The 23,678-nt window shown below is 38.6% G+C and overlaps 1 protein-coding gene across 1 annotated transcript in view; it reads left to right on the top strand.

Moving 5' to 3' along the window:
• Positions 1 to 23,678, top strand: part of me1 (malic enzyme 1, NADP(+)-dependent, cytosolic) — a 118,120-nt gene that overhangs the window by 71,001 nt on the left and 23,441 nt on the right. Inside the window, exons 4-5 of the mRNA XM_056258514.1 lie at positions 12,253 to 12,328; positions 13,777 to 13,938. Coding sequence (XP_056114489.1) covers positions 12,253 to 12,328; positions 13,777 to 13,938 — 238 coding nt within the window. The remainder of the gene's footprint in view (positions 1 to 12,252; positions 12,329 to 13,776; positions 13,939 to 23,678) is intronic.

Below are 23,678 nucleotides of genomic sequence, written 5' to 3'. Positions count from 1 at the left end.
AAAAGAGATTCCTGAACTAATTCCTGGCCTTTTAATCAGTAATTAATTGTTGATGAGGATGATTGCGATTTGAAAAAAAAAAAAATGGCTAAGATACATGGGAATAATTCTGCTATTTACATTCACATGTGAATAAATGAATTTAATTAGATTGATCCCAGTGCTGCAGAAATGTCACAGTATGCCTGGAAAGCTTCTTACGCAAAGTTATACATAAATTATGACATACTGATTACCGATAAGCATTCCATAACTTTAGTAAACACAATAATGGGTTAGTTTCAGGATTGAAAGGGTTTTCATTTAATAGTGTATTGTTTCTCCTCAGAGTTACACTTTTAGAAAATCAATTTGGAGTTCTTGCTTGACAAGTTAGCAGGATGAAGTATTGCTGAGGGTGCTGCAGGCAAATAGTAGATTTAGGCTATTGAGAATTTGGTTCAGAGAATGGGATTTAGTGTTTTAGCCATTCAGAAAAACTGTTGGTTATGAAAGTATCCAATAGTGTGCAAAACTGCAATGAGCTTGCAATGCAACGAGCTCTCGATGAACAAAAACAGCATTTTGTGCATTACTGAGTGGATGCGGCGCTGACTAACTTAAACATCTTTGAGTGGCCACTGCGTTCATGCACTCAACAGAAATGTCTGTGATTGGCTACAGTCAAAACATGATGTAAATAGAAACCTTTGATGCTCTTGATGCACAGAGCGCCTAAGAAAGCAGCTGCCTGTCAGCAGGTACCGAGTTCCCGGTGCTTAGTGTAACTGTTACTACAGAAATACTGGTATTGTTAAATGTTTTAAATTGCAGTATCCACTTGGTACCAAAGTTCCCATACTTTTGACAGAACTATGTCAGAAATAATGTGGGGGTCCAGGCTGTTGTCAAAGTTGTCCAGGCTGTCTGGGTATGGTTCAAACCTGTTTAAAAGATCTGTTGTGGTTTTCCCCTCATCATGCATAAGTTTGAGTCACTGTGGAGAATTTCATAGAGCAGTCAAAACCTGGGACACTTTAGTCTGAACTGTTTATGAGAAGAAACAGGTTTCCAAGGCATCATAACATCATTTGCAATGATGTTAAACAAATTTGAAAGAACTTTAGACATAACTAAGCAAAATTTTAATGAGTACTATGCTTATTTCCCAGTAGAATTGGAATCATACATTGGGGGCGAAGGGGAAAATTGACATTTTACAGATTCATTTACTTGCATCCACTCCTTTAGATGCCATTTTTATACTTTCAACCAACCGCCAAATCACATGCACAGGACTATGGAATATAATGGGCAGCAAAGTACATGTCTTTAAAAATGACCAGAGGAGGGCATCTTAGTAGACAGGATGTTAGTAACATTGAGATTAACTTCTTGTGCAACACCAGAAGCTTTATGATATACATTTTTAGTATAGTATTATATTTTTTTAACTTACACTAAAGTTAATACATTTATCAAGCAAGGATGCATTAAATTGATTAACCGTGACAGCAAAGACATTTATAATCTTAGAAAAAAATTCTATTTCAAATAAATGCTGTTCTTTTTAACCTTCTATTCATCAAATAACCCTGAAAAAAAATCACGTTATCCACTAAGATATTAAGCAGGGCAACTTTTTTTAAACATTGATAATAATACAAAATCAGCATTGAATGATTTCTAAAGGATCATGTGAGACTGAAGACTGGAGTACTGGTTGTTGAAAATTCAGCTTTGCCATCACAAGAATAAATTACTAATTAAAATGCATTACAATAGTAAATAGTTCTTTTTAAATTGTAATAATATTTCCCAGTATTACAGTTTTTACTGTATTTATCAAATAAATGCAGCTTTGGTGAGAGGCTTCTTTAAAAACATTAACATATACTTACCGATCCCAAACTTTTGAACGGTAGTACAGTATAATATTTTAGACTAAATATATACCGACTTGGCTCCTGACAACTTCAAATTACATTTTACATTCTCATTAGGTCCTTTTAAATTCTTTTAACCATCCTTTAACTGTTGGATCCTGTTTGTTTCAGAGGAAGATGGTGGTAGACAGTTGTGAGACTTCCAACTGGCACTTCCGAGTGAGGTTTTCACAATACTGCAGTACTTGAAATTTCTTTCATTTATTAGATTTTTTGAAGTTTGTTTACTGAAGCTGCAGAGGTTATTTTTCCATGGTGCTTGTGATGAATGACTTTTAAAGAGTTCTATGTCAGAGGAGCATGGAGTCTGAATTATGTTTGTGTTTCGAGCCTGATCCCTGCTCCCAGGCGTGTGCTTTTCATTTGACTTTAGTTCAGCTACTGAGGAAGAGCTCTTATGCGCCTTTTCCGCTGCACTGGAATTTAGCAACATCTTGTTGACGCATAAAAGGATGTCTAAACTGTAACCCTGGAGTCATATAATTTGTTATACCCATCTTTAGATTTCCTGTCATTGCCTGAGGTGTCTTCCTGTCACAAGATGGCCTCAATTTGTAGGCTTCTTGGAACTGGATCAAGTCCACCTGGTGAAGTCTAATTTCAAGATTCTTCCAGATGTAAGAATGATCTGTTTTTTATGGATTCTGTGAACTCAGGCTGACTGAGAGATTGGACGTTTTCCATGAAGCCGTAGGTGGAAGGAAGAAAGATCTACAGTAGGTGTATGTATTGGAGATATTTTTTGAGGTCAATGTGAAAGATGTCCCAGGGGTTCTGCTCATCCAGCTACACTCAGTGGATCTCATGAGACCAGAAAATAAAAACTTAAAAGCGAAAAAGAGCGGTCGAGAGAGAGATTGAGCTACAGAGAGAATCTTTGCAAGCAGGGCCGTTGGCAGGGTTTTATAGTCACCAAGGTCCCAAATTTGAGCTAGTTTGGAGGGTTGGGGGCCAGGCTCCCCCTATAAAAAATTGTATTTCTCTGATCTACATATGTACATTTCAAGAAGTTTGAAGGCCAAAAAATGGATAAGAAATAGCTTTAAAACCATGTCAGTACCATGTCAGTGGGCAGTGGATTATTTGTTAATACCTGCTCTCTCCTCATTTCCATCACTCTGTCTCCTTATCTTGCCCTGTCTCTTCCCACCCTAAAGCTAAGCTTTGACTTTGTCTTTTCATTTTCGTCTGTGTCAGTGAAGAGAGTAAACATGGGGCTTTAGCCTATATGTGTTTTATTAATCATTTTCTTAACCAAGTTGGTAACACTTTATAATTACTGTACGCTATTAATCGTTAGTTAAGCATTAGTAAAGAGTTAATGCATCATTTATAAAGCATTAATAGACATCAATAAGCAGTTTATAAATACAGGTATAAATGCTTTATTCTTGATTTATAAGCATATCTATAATGTGTTTAATAATTGTATTTTCATACTTTATTAATGATCAATTCATCATTTTCTAAATGAAATATTGCATTATTTACAAACCAGTAATTTAGGAGTTGTCAGTGGTTCATAAGATCACTTAGAAGGTGAAAGTAAATAATTAATAAACTATTTAAATGTACAGTCATACATCTGAAATATTTCTATGTTCTGTATCACTGTGTTGTGTTTATTTCCTTTTTCTGTTTAGAAGATAACTGAGCCTTTAAATCTCCTTTGTAAATGCTTTATAGGGCATAAATAGTCCTCACTTTAGATGAGCTCACAAAAATAGTTAACTGACCACTACTAAATGCTTTATAACTACCTGAATTAACAATAATTACAGTAGAAATACATGTTAATAAAGCATTACACACTAAGTAACTATTACTACATGTCTGAAAAATAAGATGTATGAATGTGCATTTAAATAATGTATTAATCATTTACTTTCTAAGGGATCTTATGAACCACTGACAACTCCTAAATAACTGGTTTGTAAATAATGCAATACTTCATTTAAAAATGATAAATTGATTATTAATAAAGTATTAAAATACAATTATTAAACACATTATAGACTTATAAATCAAGAATAAACCATTAAAAGCTGTATGAATTAACTGTTTACTAATGCTTAACCCTCTGGGGACCAAGGTGTTTTTGGGGCCCTTGGGATGTTTTGACATGCACTGACATTTGTGCTTTTTTCAGTTATTTATAAACATGTAAATGGCAAAGGTGTAAATTCACTCTATATAGCACAAATGGGGCTACCATAATATGTGAGCAACATGTATGTATAATTGTATATGTTTGTATTTTTAAGAGAATAATGTTTATGCGTGGTTATTGAAAAAAATAAAAATGAAAGTTGCTGAAATAAGACCCCAAAACACATACTAAATATGTGTTCACAAGACTTTTGACTAATGGATGTTGTCGCTTCGAGTTCTGGCTTCAAAATGATGTGAAAATCATCCTGTCTAATTATTCACATAACACAATAGATTCTTTTAAATTGTGAAAAACATTTTTTTTGTTATCCAAGGCAATATGCGAATGGGCGTGAACGGCCCAACCCCATTGTGAATAATTAGGTGGTTGAGAAGACAAAGACGACCCGCATATTAATGAGCCTTTCATTCAGGTGTGTCACACAAGAAAGAATGCAAGGACAATACACACACACACACACACACACACACACACATACATACATACATACATATACATATATATATATTAGGGCTGTCAGTTAAACGCGTTATTAACGGCGTTAACGCAAACCCATTTTAACACGATTAATTTTTTTATCGCACGATTAACGGTCTTTTTGGCCTAGCAAACTTTGTAGTTTTTTTCACATGCTTTTGCAACCGGACGTGGCATGCGCAGCGCTGCGCTATGAAACCCATTAATTTCAATGACTTGTGCCGCACGAGGACGTTTTGTTGCTTCGTCAACCAAAGCGCAAGAGCAGCGGCGCGCACACCGCGGTCAAAATTCAAAATAGTTCAACTTTTGCCGTTGTGACTATTACCAGCGCGACCAATAAACGTTTTGGCATCCAAAAAGTTTTGAAAACTGTCTTAAAGCACCGGATCTAGCTAGACCTGAAACACACTTGTTGCGAGCCGACCAAATAGTTGGTTAACGTTACGTTTTGAGTGGATGACGAGCGCGAGACGCCGAAATGGATGCCAATAAGATTCTGAATTGAAAGTTTACTTTTAAAAAGTTGCCAAATGGTTCCATCCCATTGACTGACAAGACCAAAGTGATCTGTGTGTTTTGTCGTTGTGAACTGAGCTATCGTCATCGCAGCACGTCCAGTCTGAAATACAACTTGATGGCCAAGCACACACACAGCTGATGCGAATTCTCCGCCCCCTCGTCAATATCAGTACCTCGTCAGTATTTCTTTCACCCTTTTATTGATGGACAGTGTTACATTGTGTGAAAGATTATTTGCTCCAAGTGAGAATGTTAGTAGGGCTGCAACAACTAATCGATAAAATCGATAATAATCGATTATGAAAATCGTTGTCAACGAATGTCATTATCGATTAGTTGGTCTGCTTACGTCACGGGGAGCGTTTACTGGTGATTGGTTGAAACAGGCCAATCAGGATGCTCTCTGTCTTACACGCGCTTCATGAGGCACACACGCAAGGTCTCTCTCCCTCCGTTGCTCTGCCGCGCGCTCGCGCTACACGGTTTGGAGCACAGTCTCTTCTGTCTCGCATGCGCGCTCTTGCTTGCGCGCTCAAATCCGGTAGTTTGAACTAATTTGCGAGCCGCTATCAATATGCGGGTGACTTCCAGAACTTCCGGGAGACTTGGGATGTCTGTATTTTGCTTCTCGAGCATCAGGTTGCGCAATCAGTTCGCTCGCAACATAAGTGATGGATTAAAATAGTGCTACCGCAGAAATATTACATTAACGGTCTTTACAAAGCGAAGCACTAAATATAAAGGCAGTTAATAACAGCAGCAGTAAATTATTGTTTTTTAGTCACTGAGTACAGTGACTAAAAAACAATAATTTACTGCTGCTGTGGTTTTCAGCGAATGTTTGTGCACTAATGTATCATTTTTCCTGTCTTTTTAATCAAGCCTGTTAGCTTGCTGCGTACCTCCATTACATTCTCTTTATATAGCATTTGTCTACTATTAAGTTTTAATTGTTTTTCAAACGCGATCTACTGCGGCTCTATGTTCACACGCTTGTTTTCGGTCTTTCTATATTTATTTTTACAAATTATCCTTATAATTCAATTAATTTTAAATAAAAATTAAATGAATTATATATTTGAGATGTTTTTAGTTTATATCTTCACATCTGAACAACATGTCTGTAAATTTGTTTTAACAAAAATTGTGTTAAAACAATATGTTGGATAAATGTTTTTTTTTTTTTTACATTAATCATGGTTGTCAACTTGCCATCAGCAATTATCATTAAAAACAATGCAAATATTGATATTTGTAAAACTCAATGTGTGGCTTTTGCACTTTTTAAAGTACACTTTTACACATAAATATCCTAATTTAGGGTTTTAGGTAACACTTTATTTTACGGTGTCCTTGTTACATATGTTACATGTACTTACTGTAGTAATAACAGTAAATTATGCATAATTACATGCAACTAACCCTCAACCTAATCCTACCCTATTCCTATAGTAAGTACATGTAGTTACTTAATATTGCTCTGTACTTAAATATATAATTACACTGTAACAAGGACACCTTAAAATAAAGTGTAACTGGGTTTTATTTAGTCATAATAAACAAAAAATCTAATTGAATTTTTATCCGATTAATCGAAAAAAATAATCGTCCGATTAATCGATTATCAAAATAATCGTTAGTTGCAGCCCTAAATGTTAGTGTGAAATTGAACACAGTAATGTCAATGTTGTTTTCAATAAAAAACATTTGCACAAAGCAAGCCAATCCACTTTTCCATGTTGATAAGAGCATTAAAATTAGAAAAAAATAATGGGACAAAAAGAAATCAAGAGACATTTAGAATAGATAAAAATGTGCGATTAATTGCGATTAATCGCGAGTTAACTATGGCATTAATGCGATTAATCGCGATTAAATATTTTAACCGTTTGACAGCACTAATATATATATATATATATATATATATATATATATATATATATATATAAAATCAAAATATAAATGAAAGTCAAAAGCACATTTTTAGTCATACCTGGAAACAAATCCTGTTCAAATAGGTTGTATGGGCCATTCTACAGAATTGGTTCAAAGTTAGAGTTGGAAACATCTTGAAAAGAAAATTGTCTTTTTCCATAACTGTCTTAGTAGGACATATACATTTTATCATACATATTTCAAAGTTAAGGATTCATTATTTTGATATAGATTGCATTGGAACAAACACTAGCCTATAACATCTTAGTTGATTAGTTTATTGACAAAACATACTATATATTTAACATATGAGCAAAAACTGCTAACAAAAGATTATTTGATGTCTATTTTAGAGTTAAAACTTTATAATCTATTTAAAACTAGTCACACACACACACACACACAGAAACATGATTCAAATTTAAACAGTAGGCTATTTTTGCGTTTACAGACACTAACGTTATTATATATTGCGATTAGAACAAAGCACAAGAATAAAACACTTACAGTTCAGCTCGCTCCTCGAAGTGAAAATAAACCAGCACTTGTTCTGAGGTAGGTAAATGTCCCAGGATTATTCCTCACAGCCGCGCAAGACGACAGTACATTAATCTGACTAAATATAGTGTGTTTACCGAGTTGATATGTGGGCGTTTACACGTCTCAATGTGTTGCTTCAAATCATTAGCGTTTGAATAGCGCGCGCTCTCCGTGGGCGTGTCACATTAGCGGAATAATGAGATGCGAGAACGATAATGAGAACGGCAGACACCTCTCTCTTTTTATATAGATTACATAAACGGAGAATATTTATTTTATTTTTAAATTAGATCATTTAAAAGTACAAACTTAAATGATCATAAACATATATTGCTCATGTCTGGGTGAATAGTATTAGCTGAGGTTTTTTTTTAAGTTTAGAGACGTGCTCCAGAAAAAAAGGTCACGGACACGGAGAAGCAGAACGCACACCCTGTTTATTTTCTTTATTTTACAAAAGCACAATATTTTATTTCGATTGTAGGTGGGCACGTAAAAAAGTCGACATTTAACAGTTTATTTTTTAATATGTCTTAACTCTGTATGACCAGAAATGATGGAGTAGTTTAAGTCTATTTTTCTGCTATGTGAAAAAAATCTGCCAAAACGCACGGGTGCGTTTTTGGTCCCCAGAGGGTTAACTAATGATTAAAAGTGTGCAGTTATTATAAAGTGTTACCAGTAAGGGTAATAAATACATTTATTAAATTCATTCACAATATGTACACATTCATTATTTATCTTATGCCTAATATGATGGCTTTAATATGATGGCTTTGTTAATGTTTCTTGTCCCCTTACATTGAAAGTTACTTATTACATTACATTAATCACGTAAATTAAATAGGCTTAGGCTATTTTCAATTTAAAATGTCGAAATTATACAAAAGTTTATTAGTTTGCCCGATTATTTTTGTCGGTCATTTAAAATTTCTATCCTAAAAGAACTGTCAAATACAGTATGAAATGTTTAGTTTAGCTACTTACATATTATTTCGGACTTTATGACCGTTTACTGAAGCGTCGAGCTGTGCTAGAATTTGCGCTCAGCTGCTTCTGTGAACATAAAGCCTGCTGTAACGGGGTTCAGTTGTTATGGGAAGGAGGCGGGAACTGGCGAACGTTCAACAAGTTTAATAATAAATAAACAAATACAAAATGAAAGTATAAGCCTGCAGCCCCTCACGGACGACTGCTGGCACACAAAACAGAACATAAAATCACAACGTAAAATCAGGCCTGTTCCTCTCTTGATCTTCACTGTCGTCGCTCCTTTATGCTTCCGCTCCTCTGTGTGATATGCGAGACCGGTGCGTCTCATTATCACTCACGCCACCGGCCTCGCACCGCTCTCACGTCCCTCGGCCTCGTCCTGCTCGCCACATACCCACATCGCCACACCCCCCGTCCCCCGTCCCCCGTCCCCCGTCCCCCCCCTCGTCCCCCCCCCGCGGCGGCTGCGATCCCTGGGGGGTATGGACAGACGAGGCGAGAGAAACGGAGACGGAAGCATGACGAGCGACAGATCCGAGAGAGGGGAGAGAGAGAAAAGAAAATCTTGGTCCGTTTCCCACAACGCGCTGCCATCTGGTCCTCCACCAGCTGGGCGATCTTCTCCGCAGTGCCTGGCGGTGGCGCTGGATAGCCCTCGGGTGGACGGCTTGACACTCCTCCGCCGCCTGGTGGACGGCGACGGCTCCTCCGGGTTCGGGCAAACAGCAGGAATCCCCCGTTCCCTGCTCCTCCGCTCCCTCACGGACGGCAGCCGCCCCTCCAGCACCCAGGCGGCCGGCAGCCAGCTCAACCTACCCCTCGGCAACTCACTCCAGCGCACCGCCTCGAGCGTCCATGGTGACGGACTCTGCCCATCATGCTCGATGGCACCGCGGATTCCCCACAGCGGCGAGGACTCTTTGACAGCGCGTTCCTCCTTCTTCCCGGGTTTCGGCACCAATGTAACGGGGTTCAGTTGTTATGGGAAGAAGGAGGCGGAACATTCAACACTTTAATAATAAAAAAAACAAATACAAAATGAAAGTATATGCCAGCATCCCCTCACGGATGACTGCTGGCCACATAAAACATGAACAAACACAACATAAAATCAGGCCTGTTCCTCTCTCGATCTTCACTGTTGTCGCTCCTCCTTTATGCTTCCGCTCCTCCGTGAGAGATGCGAGACCGGTGCGTCTCACAGGTGTTGTTCATTATCACTCACGCCACCGGCCTCGCGCCGCTCTCACGTCCCTCGGCCTCGTCCTGCTCACACCCGCCTACTTTGATTTGATTGGTCATCTTACATTTTTTGACATTGACGAACGGTGACAAACCGCCGAGATTAGAAGATCTTGGTGCTGTCAATACACAGTCATCATCATTAAAAGTACATTAACTAAATGATCTTACCAATGCTGTTGCCGCGCTCTCTTCTATTGTGGTCTTTGATTTTGTAATTAGCTGTTGATCAGTAAAATGCAGCTCATATCTGTTGCTGTCTGGGACGGGAACTCCATTAGCCTAAATCTGCATATAGCGCTGGAATTGAAGATCGGATTTATATCCGTTTTGCGGAGACACATTTATGTGACCAAGTGTAAATGGAATCTTTTTGATAAATCAGATAGCTATCTGATCAGTAGTGACCAGGTGTAAATAGGCCCTGAGTAGCTACGCAAGTAGCCTATGTATGGATCAGAATATCTCAGGGTGCTTTCACACCTGAGCATTTGTTTCGGAACCTGGTGCATTTTCTTCCTTGGTTCGGTTCGCTTGGACACATATGAACACAGCAATCTTGCACGGATCCGCACCAAATCAATCGCTCCGAGACCGCCTGAACAAAGTGGTCTCGGCCCTATTGCCAAAAAACTGTGGGGTGGTTCGCTTGAGGTGTGAAAGCAATCCGACCCATTGGACCAAATGGCATTATAATTCCTTACCCGAAATTTGCTATAAAAAAAGCAGTAGTGTCTGATTCTGCGAGTGAGCACATTAGTTATCACAGTTGAAAACCAAAAGAGCACCTCTTCATCTTAAAATGTTGTGTAATTGCTCTTCTCTGTTCGAGAATGCTGTCCCGATGAAGCCTTGATTCCTGCTCTAGCTGCATTATAACATTCGGATAGTGTTTCGTACTGTGTCTTGAAACTGTTAACCTCTAGACAGCGCTGGGTGTTTGAATTTGATCCATGAATTTGCTTATTATGAATTTGCTTATTAAGAATGTAGTATATCATTTAACAGTGGGAATGACGGCTACATTCGTATAGTGTTTGAGTGTGTCTCGACAGTTACAAATAAAGCCACAATAAGCTCATGGAGCGAACTTGTCAATCATCTTGAATGACGCAGAGGAAACTCTGACCAAGAAGAGGACAGTTGTACTTGCATGTGACTTGCGTGAACACATTTTGGTACGCTTTGAAAGGTTGCCTTGTGAAAACGAACCGAACCAAGAAAAAAAATGCAACATTGTAACAAATTAAGTCCCTGTTTCGAAACAAAACAAATGATCTATAGGTGTGAAAATGCCCTGAGTGTGTGCAAAAGTGAGCGTTTGTTCATCTGTTTTCTAGGCATTGATCAGTCAAGTATAGCCTCTAATATACGAAGGTGTTTTGAGTCTCCGCCTTTTTCAACAAGCATGACTTTCCAGACTGATCCTGGGTGGTTTAACTAGCTCAAACAGCATAGTCTGTCTGTTGAAACACAAAATCAGTAACCCTCCCCTTGAACTTCAATCACAAGTGGTAACAGGAGGTGCATTTGAGAAGCTTTTTTGGTTTCAGGTTTCTTGTCGAAGTAGCCCAGGATTGAAGCTGATGATTTAATTTTTTGAAGAAGGATATGGGTGGAATGGGTGCCTATAAAAAATAACATTCATTGTTAACGTGGGAGTGATAGAACCTTCCACTGGGAGGTTGATAGATTGGATTTGGAAGCAAAAATAATAAAGAGTACAGAACTAAAGCAAAGCAAGCACACTGAAATATGGGATTAAATAACATATAATCAACTTTTTTATAGTAGCTCAGCAACAGCAGCAGATAGTTTCAGAAGTTTCAGAGGTTTTCAAGTTTCATTATTATTTTATTATTATTTACATATTATTAAAGTATTAATATTTCGGCTTTTGGCTTTTATTTTTATATTTTAAGTTTTCATTTTAATATGTGTTTTTGTCATTTTATTAGTTTTTTTATATTTATATTTAGCTTTATTTATTTTTATTTCAGTTTTAGTAGTTTTAGTATTTCAGTTAGTTGCAAAGGCGACTTCTTATTTTTGTTAGATTTTCAAAGTTTGTTTTTTATCTCGTTTATATATTTTTGATATTTTTAGTTTTCTTAACAACACTGACGCTGACAGTAAATGTAAGGGTAACACAGGGTTGTGAGTCACATGCCAGGGGAGACTATGCCGAAAATCTGTGAATGAGCCTCTTTGTAGTCAGGAGCTATGCGCCTTTCATTACATTTACCTAAAGCTGGTACATGAATTGCTCCAAATGGAACTGGAAAATGAATCTACACTGGACATAATACAATGTACTCTACCTCATCATTTTAGATGTCCACTGGTTTGTTTAAATGTTTTAGTAATCTGATTAAATGAATGGAAAGACTTGCCGACACGGACAGCTCAATTCAATTGACCATGTTTTGTTTATCTCTCTCCAAGGGGCTTATTTATTACAATTCATGACCGCTCCCACATCTCCACACTACTTCAGAGCTGGCCAGAGAAGGACATTCGTGTGAGTTTTGCCCACTTACATCTACACCACCCTGTACTATTACACAATGTACCAGAACTCTCACTGTCTGACACATATTAAAACTCTCCAGGGTTTCACCAATTCCAAAGACATTGATTCCAAATTGATATGACCGTGAAAGCGATGCCATAAAGTCATATTAATCTGCTCGTTAAGCATTTAAAAGTTATTAAGGTAATGTCGCACCCTGTAGGGCTTTGGCGTGTTGAGGAACAATGTGGGGTGGCATGAAATGAAGCAGTAAAAAGGTTAAACGCCTACTGCATCTGCATCACAATGTTAACGGGAAAAAACACGTTGTTCTTGCTTTGGGATCAATTGGGTTCGGTAATTGGATTGAATTACACAGCTTATGCTGTTATTTTGAATTTGGTAGTTTATTGTGAATATGCGGAAATGTGATTATAAAAGCAGAAAATCTGTTGTTACTGGAGGGCAGACTTACAAGCCAAACTAGCCTATCACAGATCCAGTTATAAATGCATATGTTTAATCCAGGGCAAAAACATACAAATTCAATAAAGAAAGTGATTTGATAATAAAATGCTTAAATTAAATCAGAAAGCTTTGTAGGGTGAATTAAAAGTGCGGGCTGCTGTAGTGTCCAAAACAATATATACACACTTCAGTAAGATTTTATTAATGTTTTTAAAAGAAGCTTCTTATGCTCACCAAGGCTACATTCATTTGATCAAAAATACAGTAATAACAGTAAAACCTGTGATGTTAAAGCTGAATTTTCACCATCATTACCCCAGTCTTCAGTGTCATAAGATCCATCAGAAATAATTCTAATATGCTGATTTAGTGATCAAGAAGCATTTCTTATTATTATCAATGTTTAAAACAGTTGTGCGGTTTAATATCTTTTGGAAATCATGAAAAAAAAATACAGGTGCCTAAATAGAAGAGCTTTTATTTCAAATAAAAATGTTTTGTAACAAGACACAAGGGGATAGAATATAAAGTTTGTACAGTATAAATGTCACGGGTGTTTGCACAGACAGAAGACAAAACTTATCAATAAAATTCTGCACGATGCTTATATAATAATCCACACTAAAATGGTAATGATAAACACCTGTGCTGATTAAATTAATTACCATAACAACAAAAGAGTGGCGGGAAACTGAACAAAGGAACAGTGTGACTGAAAATAACAAACTAAAGGTCCATGAAAACAGAAACTAACTGAACATAAATGTGACAATAAAAATCATTACGCCTATGGAGATTCCTCACAAAGATAGCAAAACCGTGTGTGTGTGTGTGTGTGTGTGTGTCCCTATAATGCATGCATGGCCCACATTTTTGGCAAAAAAAAAAAAACTTTGTTCACCTAAAATTTGACAAATGATTTGGCTGTTCATGCAGTCTCTTTCTGAATTTGCTGACTGTCTCAATAACTTGGTTGTATTTTTTGCTAGGCTGTAGTAGTGACAGATGGAGAGAGGATACTGGGCCTGGGGGATTTGGGCTGCTATGGCATGGGCATCCCAGTGGGTAAACTGGCCCTCTACACCGCCTGTGGTGGAATGCCGCCTCAGCAGTGCCTGCCTGTTATGCTGGATGTGGGGACAGACAATGAGGTAGGCAGACATGTGGCACCACAGCCATCCAGACCGTGACTGCTGACACCCGCTTGCCATCTCGCTCTCCTTGACATAATCAAAGACATAACTATTCATAGCAACCACATCCTCTCTCACGACTTTAATCTGCCAACTTGTTTGTTTTCAACGGTCGCAACGTTGCAGTGTTGTAGCAGAAGGACGTAGGTTACTGCTGCAGTAGCTGTAGGCTATGAATAGCCCTTTGAGTTCAGAGGTAAATATAGTGAGCATAAAGTCTGTGTCGCTCGCAACAGGGCTAAGGGTGTGGCACTGCAGAAATAGAAAACCACTGCCTCATCTACCAAGGCTTTGTGCCCGTGTCCACCTGGCACTCCCCTTCTGTGCCAGAGCAGTGGCTAAGCCATGCCATCATAGATGCCAAATCTCAGATGGAGGGAGAAAGACAGAGTAAAGTGAGAAAAGAAGAGACTAAGAAAGAGTGTATGACTTTCAAGCCTTTGTGCTTCAGAGACTTGTCTTTTTGTTGAAGTTATACAGTAGCTTATGTATACAGTACAACTGTAGGTCGTGACATTAACCCTCTGGGGACCAAGGGTTTTTTGGGGTCCTTGGGATGTTTTGACATGCACTAACATTTGTGCTTTTTTCAGTTATTTATAAACATGTTAATGGCAAAGGTGTAAATTCACTCTATATAGCACAAACGGGGCTACCATAATCTGTAAGCAACATGTATGTACATGTTTGTATTTTTGAGAGAATATTATTTATGCATGGTTATTGAAAAACTTAAAAATAAAAGTTTCTGAAATAAGGCCACAAAACACATATTGATTATTTCTTCACAAGACTTTTGAAAATTGTATCACATAGTCTAGAATATTTGCTCCAAAACTATGTGAGAATCATCCTGACTACTCATTCAGATAAGTCAATAAAGTATTTTATAATGTGTATGACGTGTTTAGTGTGAGAAAGATTTATGCAAGGAGGCGTGATCTCTCATTAATATGTATGGAATTTCACACCTGAGAAAGACAAAGACCCTCCCATAATGGCCCTATTAGGTGCTATCAGGCCCCATTACGAGGAGCCTTGCACAAAGAATGAGGAGATTTAAAAAAGAATGGCTTTTAGATTGTTTGGATTTATTTACAACACAATATAATCCAAACACAACAAAGGACAAAAAAGCACATTAGTAAACACTGATAAAGACAGAGGCTTACACAGTCACACAGCATTGTCCCATTCCTGAAACATAGTACATACCTGTCATTTCCAAGGTGTTTGATTTTTCATTACAGTCTCCTGTGGATGTTGAAGTCAGCAGGACTGATATCAAGAGAAACTATATGGCTGCACGACTTTGGACATGCATTGTAGATTTTTCTGGTTAAAATAGCTTTTTAATTATAGGCCATATATATATATATACACACACACACACACACTGCTTAGAATTAGAAGTGAACACACCCATGCTAAAGTTGACTAAAAAGAGGAATAAAAAATCTTAATGCCTTAATTAAAAAATGAGGAAAACTCTAACCTTTAGGGACGTGAATAATGTCCCTGAATTCTTTGTGAATGAATAATGTATCGCAAATAATTAAATGTTCTTCTTTAAAATACAGGGTGCATACGTCTGGACACTTCTATCCCCAGAAACTCCTAACAAAAGCTGATGTCTTTATTTTGAAGCTTATTTGAAGCTTATTTGATTTGAAAAACTTTATCCAAAACTAGTCAACGAAATTTTGTCTTTTATTTCGTCTGTAACAGTGCGTATATGTGCGTTCATTCATTCATTTACACACACACACACAGAGAGAAACATGATTCACATTTTCCGTTTACAGACACTAATGTTATTCTATATCGCGATTAGAACAAAGCATAAAACACTTACAGTTCTCAGCTGAATCTGTTGCTCCTCCTCGAAGTGAAAATAAACCAGCACTTCTGTATTAAATGTCCCAGGATTATTCCTCATAGCCGCGCAAGACGAATCTTAATCTGACTAAAAAATATAGTGCGTTTACAGCATTTGCCTGGGGGCGTTTATCTATTTTGCAAATGGCCTCAACACATTATCTTATGAATAGCGCGCTCTGCGAGTGGGTGTGAACAAATTAACGATAATGAGCTGAGACAGGAGAAACTGTACTTCTCTTTAGTTTCAGACAGATTACATTGCAGGAGAATATTTGTTTTAAATGTGAATTGTTTTATTTAAAAGTAGAAATTTAAAGCGTTCTTTAGACGTATGTTTCATGTTTGTGTGATAAGTATTAGCGGAGTTTCCGTTCATTTTCCAGACATGTTTCAGAAAGATTTTTGCGGAGACAGAGTGAGCTGAAAGCGCACCCTGTTTATTTTATTTATTTAAAAAAAAAAACAAGGTTTTGATGTTAATGTGAGTGTACACAAAAAAAGAAGACCCTCTATAGTTTATAATCATGTATTGATTTTATTTATATGACCATAAATGACGGAGTACTTTAAGTCTATGTTGCTGCTATGTGAAAAAAAAAACAGCAAAACGCGCGGGCGCGTTCTTGGTCCCCAGAGGGTTAACATTCATTTCAATTTAGTGGATTAAATTTAATCTGATTTTTTATAGACACAAAGTAATGGAGAAAAATTGCTGGGCCTAGGTCAAAAAATGTATATTTCTGTCATGACAAATCTCAGAAAGTTTGGCATGGTAATGTGTATGACAATGTTAATGTGTTTGGTCTTGGCAGAATAGATCTTCTACGCTGCTACTGCTGCTGCTTTTTTTGCTGCTTTTGCAGAGCAAGTACGAATATGCCTCTGCTTATACACACCACATGCTGCAATGAGCAAGCAAGACATGCTGCTGCTGTACAAGCATTCATGAATCGCCCCCTTAGCAGATCTATACAGGTGAAGCTGGAGAAGGAGGGTTTGTGAAAGCACGCTGCAAACTGCTACGGCAAACAATAGGCAATCATTTGAAAGATGAGCAGCAAGCTCATTGGCTACAAATACAGCGGGTCGAAATACAAATACAAGTTATCAAAATGTATTCCAGTCAAAAGTTTGGAATAAATCCGATTTTTTTCTCTCTTATGGTCACTAAGGCTATATTTATTTAATCAAAAATACAGTAAAAACAGTAATATTATTACAATTTAAAAGAATTTGGGAAGCTACATTTTCAGCAGCAGATTTCTGAAGGATCATGTGACACTGAAGACTGGAGGTAATGGCTGCTGAATATTCAGCTTTGCCATCACAGGAATAAAATACATTTTAAAATATATTCAAATAGAACAGTTATTTTAAATTGTAATAATATTTCACAATACTACTGTTTTTATTGTATTTTTGATCAGCTTTGGTGAACATAATGCTGATTACACACTGCACGATTTCAAAGTCATTAGATTGCTGCTCTTCTTACACTACAAGACTGTCTGGGGTACCATTTAATTGCTTTTGTGTGCACATTACACGACGGATCGGCGACAACATTTCAATAGGAAGAATCGCAGACAACTCTGTCTGGACTACAAACCAAACACACATGAGAACTGATACAGGAAATAATATAAAATCACACGTGAGAGGAGACTGAATTTCTTCTTTTAAAATGATTGCTCAAGAAGCTTGTGGTCCAAGTTGTCTGTGTTGATTTGTAGCAAAGAAAAAACAAGCCATCAGAAGACATGCTTGCTGACGTTCTGTTGCAGGACTCCTCCCCCCTGAACTTTCCCTTGCCCTGTATCTTAGCACTCTCACTGGCTGTAGGTCGTCGCCGATGTAATTTCCAGTCAAAACACATGACTCTGAGTCACAGACAGGTCCAAATATTAAGCCATGCTAAATATTTCATGGCCATCGGCGCATCTCTTAGATCGCGTCTTTGCTCATTCACACTACACGATTGTCACTCACGTGAGCAAGCACCGATTTGCCTCAGATTTCTGGGATTTGTCAGTGATTTACACAAAACTGTCGGCAAGTAAAAATCAGGGATAAAATCGTGCAGTGTGTACTCGGCATAAGATACTTCTCTCAAAAAATACAAAAAATTCAAGGTATGCATTTATGTATATCTCAGTTAATATGAGGTCATATGTCATGTCAACAATTCTTGCTTTTACACAAAAATGTGAAGTTCCTTAACTCATTTGACAGCTTCACGCTCTTGTTGGTTCTGTACAAAAGCTCATAAATGAGTAAGAGGGTAAAAGCACATTAACACTGTTGTGTAACTGCTCTGAGTCAGTTTTCCCATTCGGTTCAGCTTCAGTATTGTGCAGGCCAGCTCCACATGTGTCTTCTGCTGCAATGCTAAATCCAGTGGCCAGTCAGCGATTCAACGTATCCTCAGGCATCAAAACACTTTAATGAGTTGACTCTAGATGTTGGGCCCCTGTCTCTGTCTGCATCCAAGTGTATTCAGCTGGAGGAATTTTTTTTTTTTTTTTTTTTTTTCAATTAATTCATTTATCATTTGTTTTGGTTTAACTTTATTTATTTGTTTATTTTGCACTGTCTGGGTTAATGTTGCATGCATGCGTTCATGATAAAGAGTCTTCTGTCCCTCTAGAAGTCTAAAATGGACAGACTTCTTCTGCTGCACCATTTAGCCGACATTGCATGAAGTCTGAGGTAATTAAGACCTCGTTTTCAGGATATTCTGAGGAGATGACAGATCTGATTAATGAACTCACTGCTTATACCCCCACAGCTGTGTGTGTGCATTTTATAGGATTGTGCAGTCAGATGATAAAATGAGTGTTATTAAAGGATTAAGTCTACTGTTATTTGTAAAGGAGCAAGACGCCTACTGACTGGGGTCAGGCTGACTCCTTTCTTTCTGCCTCTCAGAGGGAGCTTGACAACTGCACCTGGGTCAGTTATAACTCTCCAAACACAGCCACTAACGTCAATTCAGACAGTAAGGAATCTGATCCAGGATCAGCATCATTTATGGTTGCTTGATCCAGGCCCTGTACGCTCTGGTTAATCTTTAATCCGTAAAGAACGCTGTCTGTGGTCTGGCTGCTAGAGAAAGTTCAAGATGTGCAAATAACATGGAGGGGCTTTGTGCAGGTTTTTTATGGATAGCTTAAGTGCGCTAATTGTTCATGTCAGCAAACTGGATTTCCTGTCAGATACTATTTGCTCCTTGTAATTGCAGTTGTTATTTGCACTCCAGTGAAAATATATACACTATTACATATGCTATCCTATTATATTTAGGGTTTTATACATATTATTTGTGTATAGTATTTAGATTATATTATAGTATTATATACTGAAATATATACTACTAAAATATTGTTTTAAATATAAATATTTTATTATAAAATATAGAAAATTTTAACAATCAAATTTTCAAGCATATAGATACAGTAATTCTAAAATAGTATAAGAACAACACATTAGTCAAATTTATTTTGAACATTATTATTATGATTATATTTAAATCTAATGAGGTTTTTGAGAAATGTATATATATTTATAGATTTATTTGTTCAGTAATAAATAGTATAAGAACACAGTACAATTAAAATGTCATTTTGAAATGTGTGTAGCCTATATATATTTGTTTAAAACAATTGTTTTTAATTTAAGTATTTATATGTATTTTAAGTATTTAATTAATTTAATTATAGATTGGGAGATAATCAGGCAGGATCTGAAAATATCATAATCTAGGATCAAAATTTTTCTACGGATAGCTGCACTTTCACTAGTTACACCTTAATACAAATAGTCACTCCGATAGGTGAGGACAGGCTCAGTAAATTTTGCAGCTGCAGTGTAGATCCAGATTGTACACACACAAACAGCCAAAGCAGTTTACAATCAAACCCATGTAAACACTATTTGTGTAAACACCTCCTGTGAGTTTTTCTGGAGTATTGTGCCTTGTCTAAACAGTGCTATATTTCATGGAAATTTCTGAGCTCCTGTATACACAGACCTCCAGACAACAGATTATGATCGCCGATACCAAGTCTGTTGATGTGTCTGGTGTAAAAGGGGAATATGATCTCTGATGACGTCTCTTACACATCATCATTGAACTTTAGAGGCTCCTTCTGCTGATTGACTGCTGGGATACTCTGTCTCAACTGCTATCACCTCATGTGACCTCATCCACACGCATACATTCACATACTGAAAGGAAACCAAATGATGTCATCGCAAACAAAGTGCTGTCTGTTTAGGTTGTGGGTGGCCTAGGCAAAGGGATCTCTCTCTCTCTCTCTCTCTCTCTCTCTCTCTCTCTCTCTCTCTCTCTCTCTCTCTCTCTCTCTCTCTCTCTCTCTCTCTCTCTCTCTCTCTCTCTCTCTCTCTCTCTCTCTCTCTCTCTCTCTCTCTCTCTCTCTCTCTCTCTCTCTCTCTCTCTCTCTCTCTCTCTCTCTCTCTCTCTCTCTCTCTCTGACACTCATTTTCTCATTCTTCTCTCACTGTGGCTAACAGACCCTGACTGTTCCTGTGCCTTAATCTCACCTGAAAGACTACATACACATACAGTTCACACACACAAAGCATGGTTCATCAAAACCCAGTTAATCCCGAAGAGAAAAGAGATTTCTCTCATCACCCACTGACCAATCAGTACTCTTATTCAATTCTGAGTAGCTGATCTAGAGCTTAGATTCTCTACCCGAGCCCGAGCCCGGCCCGACCCGACCCGACCCGACCCGACCCTTGGGCCGGGCCGGGCCGATATTTCCCGCCACTATGCTCGGGTCGGGTCGGGCCCTTGATCAAGGACGTCACGTGTCACGCGCAGCGACTCCTCCACTCGCACGCACGCACACTGTGCTGTATTGTGTAGCTTAAGTGCAACATGGAGCTTGAAGAAGTAAAGAAAAAAAAAAGACAACAGGAGAATTAACTTTGAGCAAGTATGAAGGAAAGTCGGAGGTATGGAAATATTTTAAATTAGTCGTGGGCAGTGACAACATATGTGTTGGCTTTGTTGAGTGCAAGTGCGGCGCGCTGCTCGCCCATGACAGCAAAAAAACGGGGACTTCGACGATGAGCAGACACATGAAGCAGGCTTGCCTAGACAGAAAGGATGATAGTCAGCCTTCAATGTCCTCTTTTGTTACTTCTCCAAGCATACCGCTGAGGGCGAGGTTTTCTTTTTTTTTTTTTTTTTTTACGTTTCTTCATTCGGATCCATTTGCGATCATTTCGATTCTGAATAAATAAACAACGCAGTTTACATGCTTCGTCCTTGTTACATTATTCGTAAAGATAATAATTAATTAATGTACGCAATAAAGGCAACATGCCTTTCAACTTAAGTGTGCAAAATTCAGAATTAAATGAATGTGTAGCAATTTGTACAAATAGAGAGTCTGTGTATAGTAGGCATACGTGTTGTAGCCTTTAAATAAGCGCATTTAGTTTCATATTAAAACATTATAATGTTATTTTTTTTCCCATCTATGTTGATTATGAAAGTGAACAGAGTAGACAGGAAGATGCGCAATATCTGGAGACATGGAGTGGTTCATTTTGACCACTTAATTATTTTTTGTTTTGTAGAAAGCCTTTCTTTAAAGTGAATTTCGTTTTGTATAAATTGTATCTTAATTTTAATACATTTTTCATCAAGCAATTTCCTGTATTTAATAAGAAGCAAATATAGCAGACAATATAATCATGACATGAAGGCGCCGGCGAGCCGCGGTCACCATAGCCTGTGAACTGGAGCCATCTCATCATAAATTAAATCAATTCTCGGCACGCTGGTCACCGAATTTACAAATGCACATCTTGCTTGTTGCACGCGTCGCACACATATGTCAAAATAACATTATTAATAATAATGAATCTTTAAGAATAGGCCTATTTGATTAAATGCTGAATGTTGTGCTTGTTCAATTTAATAAAATTAAAACTTTCATTGTGATAATTAAAATAATTGAATATTAAATATTAAGTAGCCAATTTCTGTACATTTCTTAATAGTATTTATAATATATATATAGTGTAAAATTGCGCAGCTTCCCCCTGTCAATGGTCTAGCACCCATTCAGCACCTGCGTTAAAAAAAAAAAGATCTGGCGTCGCCCCTGGTTATAATGGCCCACGTATTAAAAATGGTCGGGTTTAAATCGGACTCGGGCTCATAATTACAGTTAATGTGTCGGGCCGGGCCGGGCTCGGACACAACGTGCACGGGCTCGGGTCGGGTCAGGCTTGATTTTTTGGGCCCGATCTAAGCTCTAAGCTGATCTAGGATCCATTTTGTCCTGATTTTGCCAGAATTATCTCAGGTGGTTCCCTTTCAAGGATGACACTTTGGGGAATGCCTCCAGCGTGATAGCGTCTGAAGCACGTGTGGAACTATTCCAGTCTCGATTGGTGTTGCGTCATGACGTAACGTGCACAGGCAGCGCTCGAGGGTGCTGTCAGTGCGAACAGTGAGCTGCCGCTGCTGCTCAGAACGCTCCGCTCCTGCCTGGCCTTGTTCAATGAGACAGGCCAGGCTTGCACTCCTCGTGGTTCGGGATCCGTGTCCGACTAGGCGGCGTGGCGTTAATATTCATGGGGATCGCAAATGGAGCTGCCTGGAAAGTTTGAGATGGCCTCTGCCCTTTCTCAGCTCTCAGCAGCCAGCTCCGTTGTTCCCATTCAGGGATCTGAAGCCCGCTCTGCGGCTCTGCTCAGGATGAGAACCCGATGCTAGAATTATCTGGCTCTGAGGAGGCCGAGGCGGCCTCTGTACGCATTTTCCCTGATTGCTCCCGGGAGTTCTAGAGAGGGTCCGTCGGGACGGGGGTCAGTCTACTTCTGGTAGCCCCGTACTGGCCACCCGAGTATGGTTCTCAGACATCATAGCACTCCTAGCAGGCCATCAGGAGGGACCTTCTCTCTCAAGCCGAGGGCTCATCAAACCACCCTCGGCCGAAGCTGTGGAAGCTCTGGGTCTGGCCCCTGAGGGGGACCAACTCCTAAGTACTGGTCTCTCAGCCGAGGTTCTTGAGACAATCTTAAACTTTAGGTCTCCCTCCACGAGAAAACTTTAAGCCTTAAAGTGGAGTGTGTTCACTTTATGGTACAGAGAATGCCAATTGGACCCAGTTAACTACCTAGTGGCTTCAGTGCTGGAGTTCCTCCAAAGCCATTTCTCTGATGGTCTTTACCCATCCACACTTAAGGTCTATGGTTGCCCTCTGGGGAAACACCAACTAATCATTTGTTTCCTTCTAAGTGCTCGAGAGGATGAGGCCTGTCATCCAGGCCAGGGTTCCTGTGTGGGACCTGGCAGTGGTTCTTGAGGGGTTATCCCTGGTACCCTTCGAACCCATTGATGAGTTGTCTGAGAAGTTTCTCTCTTTTAAAGTGGCTTTTCTGTTAGCCATTACGTCCCTTAAAAGAGTGGGGGACCTCCAGGCTTTATCTGTTGTCCCCCTTTGCTTCGCTCCAGGGAGGGTAAAGGCCATTCTCCACCCTAGGCCAGGCTACATGCCCAAGGTGCCACCTAATGTGGCATGGTCTGTTATCCTGCAGGCCTTTCATCCACCACCACATGTCGGCTGATCAGTAAAGGCTACACCTACTTTGCCCTGTCCGGGCCTTGGAGGCCTACGTACTGTAACGAATCACACAATAATAATATACATAAAATGTATTTAAGGGTGGCCGGAAGGCCAATTTAGCTCAAAAGGAATGATTCATCGATTTGCAATGAATCTTGACCGAATCACTTTGGAACCGAGCAAATTACTCGTTTAGAGTTCATT

This window comes from Rhinichthys klamathensis, unplaced genomic scaffold (assembly GCF_029890125.1).
Source record: "Rhinichthys klamathensis goyatoka isolate OS25496 unplaced genomic scaffold, OSU_Roscu_1.1 h1tg000152l_1, whole genome shotgun sequence".
Taxonomy (NCBI): domain Eukaryota; kingdom Metazoa; phylum Chordata; class Actinopteri; order Cypriniformes; family Leuciscidae; genus Rhinichthys; species Rhinichthys klamathensis.
Note: the sequence above shows the minus strand (reverse complement) of the source record. Positions and strands in the feature narration are given on the sequence as shown.